This window comes from Chrysochloris asiatica, unplaced genomic scaffold (assembly GCF_000296735.1).
Source record: "Chrysochloris asiatica unplaced genomic scaffold, ChrAsi1.0 scaffold00038, whole genome shotgun sequence".
In the NCBI taxonomy this organism is placed as follows: domain Eukaryota; kingdom Metazoa; phylum Chordata; class Mammalia; order Afrosoricida; family Chrysochloridae; genus Chrysochloris; species Chrysochloris asiatica.
The window spans coordinates 14,182,381-14,187,710 of NW_006408556.1; the positions used below are offsets into that span (position 1 = coordinate 14,182,381).

The 5,330-nt window shown below is 44.5% G+C and overlaps 1 protein-coding gene across 1 annotated transcript in view; it reads left to right on the forward strand.

The window, feature by feature from the left end:
- The first annotated feature begins 2,078 nt into the window (after nucleotides 1-2,078).
- The window catches only part of PTCRA (pre T-cell antigen receptor alpha), a 5,508-nt gene continuing 2,256 nt past the window's right edge, over nucleotides 2,079-5,330 (forward strand). Inside the window, 4 exon segments of the mRNA XM_006878295.1 lie at nucleotides 2,079-2,136; nucleotides 4,273-4,303; nucleotides 4,305-4,330; nucleotides 4,701-5,021. Of these exon segments, the coding sequence (XP_006878357.1) occupies nucleotides 2,079-2,136; nucleotides 4,273-4,303; nucleotides 4,305-4,330; nucleotides 4,701-5,021 (436 nt within the window).

Genomic DNA, 5,330 nt, shown 5'->3' on the forward strand with positions numbered 1-5,330 from the left:
CTCGGAAATCCTATAAATGGTCACTATGTGTCAGAACCAACGTGGTGGCACACAATCACTGCCACCATCCAACCACTGCTTCTGTGTTAAGTGCTTTCAAGTCAGTTCATAGTGACTTTGTGTAGGGTTTCCAAGGAACAGCTAGTGGGTTTGTACCACTAACCTTATGGGTAGCAGACCAGTGCTGATGCTACAGTGCCACAGCAGGACTCTAGCCAACCATTTAGCCATTGTTGCTACTATTGTTACATTACATAGAGTCGTTTCCCACTCATAGCAACCCTGTATAGGTTTTCCAAGAAGCAGCTGGTGAGTTTGAACCGCTGACCTTACGGTTCAAACTGACCTTTCAGTCCAGTCCTTATCCTATAGTGCCATACCAGGATTCCATTAAGACTGGCCTTTTTTCTGATTTTGAGTTTTGTTCCACAGTTTTCTCCCACTCTATGCAGGATTTTATCCTGTGAGCCCTTTCAGAGCAGTTAACCACCATCAACTATCTGGCCTCAGAGTCGCGGAGCCAGTTGTTGCCATGCTCCAGTTAGTTCATTGGACTAGTTTCCACGCATCTTCAATTTTCCTCACTTTTCTCTTTCAGATAGGGAGAGACCAACAGTTGGACACTCACAAGTTTAACAACCCAGTCTCTACTCACCAAAGTAGGATGTAGACCATGGCTAGTCATGAACTAAACTGTCAATTAACCTTAGTGTTCCCTGAGACAATGGTCCTGAGTCTCCTGTAGTTTGATTTTTAAATAAAGTTTATCCTGCTGATTTAAAAAGAATGCAAGTTCACTGTAGAAAATTTGAGACATTATAAAGATAAAAATAAACCCCATTCAAAATCTTAACACGCAGATAACCGTTGGCTTCCTTCCAGAAAAATTTACGTATTTCCTATGCAAATTTGAGTATATGTTTTCCAGTTAGATTTGTATCATGTTTGTTTAAACTTTCTGTTGTAACTCTGGGTACATATGTATAAAGAAACAGAGAACATTTACTGACTTCTTATTACATAGAAAATACTGTGCCAAGCCGATTTTCATAGATCATTTTAATTCTCACATTATCCCTTTGAAGTGCTATCATCCACATTTCACAGATAAAGCAGTCGAGGCAATAATTTCCTGAAAGTAACACTACTAGTAAGTGATGTAATCAGAATAGATACCCTGACATCCCGGCTCAGTCCATGCTTTGACCACTCTGTTCTACGTATGTCCCAGGTCATTCAGCATCCTTTGAAAACATGATTTTAAATGCTGTTGAATAGTATTCACTAATATAAATGCACCAAGCCTTAATTCATTTCCGTAGTGTTAAGCATTTATGTTGTTTCCAGTATCTTGCTTTTGAAAATTAATATTTACTTCAAAGAACATCTTTGTGCATACAAATCTTTGTCTTTTAATGACTGAATCTCTCATATGATTAGGACTCAAAGAAATTTCAGGATCCAAACGAGAGCTATAATTGAACTTCAATGGAATTATTGAAAAGGACATTTGTAAAATCTTTATTTGAAAAAGGACTAACATCCTGGGTATAAATTTATTCTGCATCTTTTTTGGCTATAATAAATGTAGCTATCAGGATACCGTTTAAGTGCTAGCTCTGACACCTGCCAGCTGTGTGGTCTTGAGCAGGTCACTCAACCTCTCTGAGGTTCATTTGTCACACCATGAAATGCAACTCACAAGGTTTGGCAGGATTTAATGAAGTGCTCTGTCAAGCCCCTGACATACTTAGTAGTGCTCTGTGTCCTATTGAAGGTAGTTGACCTCTGGCAGGGCCAGTGAGTGAATGGGGAGAAGTGTCCTTCAGAAGGGGGGAGCATGTAAGCATCTGACTCCTACTTGTGGGAGTGTGTGGGTGTGGCACCCTGAGAGAGGATTAGGTTTAGGGGGTAAGGCGGGGATGAGGGGCCCCTCACTGGGGAAACGGGGAAACGGCTTGGTGGCAAAGCAGCTGAGGCACAGCTGGGGCTGTGACCTAGAAGGCAATCTTGTGGGCACCTCTTCCCCAAGCCCACACCTTGTGTCTGCAGCTGGTACTGTCTGCTCTGGGTAGGCCATGGCTGAACCTTGGTTGCTGCTTCTCCTGGCCCTCGGGTGTCCAGCCCTGCCCACAGGTGAGTTCTCTACCTGGGTCCCTTTCTGTCCCTTACTAGTCTGCCTAAGCCTACTCCTGCATTCTGAGCCTCCTTGCGTATGGGTGAGATTCAGGACAAGAGTCATTTGGGGCCCTTGGAGGTTCACACCAGAAACCTCTTACTCCCTTCCCCTTTGTGTTCTAACTGCCTCACTCTGGGGTCTCCAAGTCCTGCTCCCTTAGAGTCCAGGGCTGATAAGAAATACAGTCACCTCTTGGAGGAATAGAGAAGAGCAGGATGTATGGGGCCTCACGGGGGCTGGAAATTAGGGTAGTCCGTGCTGTGTTGTGCCAATAGACTGATGGGACCTAGGCAACATTGTGAAGCTCTGTTCTGCTTGCCCTCTTCCCCACAGAGTACCCTATTTCAATGGGACTCACAGTGTCTTGGATCCATGCCCCTTATTTCAAAGGGCTGTTAGTGTCTTCCCAGGGAGCTTTACCCTAACCTCCAAATATCAAAGCTGGAGCTGAAGGGGTAATGTTTTGAGGGGAGAATTCCAACATTAGTGGAGGAAGGTCTTTTGGGTGTCCTTGACCTAAATCTGCCCACCCCAATCTGTTATAGACTGTCTATCCATGCTGTTGTTGTTAAGTGCCATGCAGCTGGTTCGACTCATAATGACCCTGTATAGGAATTCCGAGGAGGGGCTGGGGTGTTTGAACCTCCAACCTTGTGGTTCAAGCCAACCTCGAGGTAGAGTGTTTAACCTACGGCACCACACCAGGACTCCTTGAATAAATCTCACCACCTTGGAGCAAGAAGAGCTCATGCTAGGAAGACTGAGCAACCAGGTGAAGAGGAGCAATCCTAGAAGGCTTCATGGGGGAGGTGGGAGCTGAATTTAACTTGAGAAGTATCTCTGTATAATTGAAAAATCTCAAGTTTGAGGAACCTGGAGCTCACTCCCAGTCTGCTCTTTGCTTCCTTTATTTGCAATGGCCGATTAATATTAAGATTGAGAGTAATAACAGTAATACTCATCTGACAGGGCATTTTACATTTATGTTCTATTCACAACTTTATTGAGCTGGTGTGACTAGCCTCATTATATTGATGGAGCAACTGAGACTTGGCACATAATTGGAGGAGTCAGGAGTCAAGCCAGCTCTGTCTGAAGCCATGTCCCAGGCCTGGTCTATTATGCTTTATTGGTTTTGGGTTTTGGTCCAGTATGTTTTGTGGCAAAATTTAATCATCCTTCAAATTAGGATGGTCTACATGAATGAGAAGGAACCCTGGTAGCGTACTGGTCAGCAGTTTGAACTACCAGTGGCTCCAAGGGAGAAAGATGAGGCTTTCTGCTCCAGTAAAGAGTTACAGCCTCAGAAACCCTTTTGAGGGTTGCTATGAGTCAGAACCAATTTGGTGGCACACAACCACCACCACCACCACCATCACCACCGCCACCACCACATGAATGAGCATGGAATTTGAAGTCCCATAGATCTGATTTCAAATCTGACCAAGCTACTTACCAACCATGGGCTCCCTGGCCAGTTATTTGACCTTTAAGAAATCTTTCCTGAACATCAGCCCCACCTCCCTGCAAGATTCTCAGGCATCCTTCCCCTGCACTTTGGGACATTTCTTTAGCTTGGCTGCACTTAACCATGGTGTGAATTTGTTTGTAGGGTTTTATGTTTGAGATTTTAGTGATATGAAATAATATCCAAATATTTTAAAATAAAATAATATTTTGTTATATATTAAAGGATTCATCTTTATTAAAAATAATAGGAGAAGTCAGGACTATTCTAAAAAAGATAGGACAAATGTTTCCAGTACCAAATGATTTATTTATTCATTAAATTATAAAATAAAACACAGCTGTAGTAAAGGCTGGAGTCCTGGTGAGGCACTGTAGGATAAGTACTGGACTGCTAACTGCAAGGTTGGCAGTTCAAACCCACCAGCCACTTCTTAGAAACCCTGTACAGGAACCAGCACAATGGCACTTAACAACAACATAGTAAAGACCCCCAAAATAATACAACAAACATATACGCACCCTCCAAATGCTAACATTTTGCTGGATTTGAATCAGAACTTTTTTTTTTTTAAAGAAACAAAACGTTAAGGGTACCTTTGAAACTTTCTTTGATCTCATTCCAGATCCTATTTCTTTCCCTTTCTCCCCAGAGGTAATCACTCCTGAGGATGGCACAACATTGTATTATAACATATTATAATTATTTGTTTGTAGACCTGTCTTTCCCATGGGACTGAGTTCCTTGAGGGCAGAGATAATGTCTTACTCGATCCCCAGTGCCTGTAATAGAAAGGGTGGATGGATGGGTAGATGAATGAATAGATTGGACATATAGACAGAAGATAAAAATAATGGATGAATGGATGGATGGAAGGGAGGGTGGTTAGATGGGTAAATGCAAGGAGGGAAGGATAGGTGTGTGAGTGATAGGATAGATGGATGGTGGAAAGGTAGGTGGAAGAATAGAAACCCAAAAGCCTAGCTTAGAATGAGATTCTGGCCTGGGGGCATAGACTGATCTAGTCCTCCATAGGTATGTCCTCTCTTGCAGGTGTGGGTGGCACACCCTTCCCTTCTTTGGCCCCACCAATCACTCTATTGGTGGATGGGAAGCAACAGACGCTGGTGGTCTGCCTGGTCCTGGATGTTGCACCCCCTGGCCTGGACACCTCCATCTGGTTCTCAGCTGGCAATGGCAGTGCCTTGGATGCTTTCACCTATGGCCCTTCCCCAGCGGCAGATGGCACTTGGACTAGCTTGGCCCAGCTCTCCCTGCCCTCCGAAGAGCTGACAGCTTGGGAGACCTTGGTCTGCCACACAGGTCCTGGGGCTGAGGGCAGCAGCTGGAGCACACAACCCCTACAGCTGTCAGGTGTGGATGGAGCTCTCGGTCCCCTTTCACATAGCAGGGTACCGTGGGAGGGAGGGAACGCAGGCTGCAGGCCACTGAGGTGTGGTAATGTCTGGCCTCAGAGCAGGGTGGCCTCAGGGCCATAAATCCTGGGATTTCCAACTGTGATACCTTGTTTAAATCTTGGCTCTCTTTCCCTACTTCCAAGAGATAAAAATGCCCCTCTCTCCTTGTTGTTGTTATTGCTGAGTGCCATTGAGTCAGTTCCATTGTTGGGTTTGAACCACTAACCTCATGGCTAACAGTCCAACGCTTATCCTATAACACCAG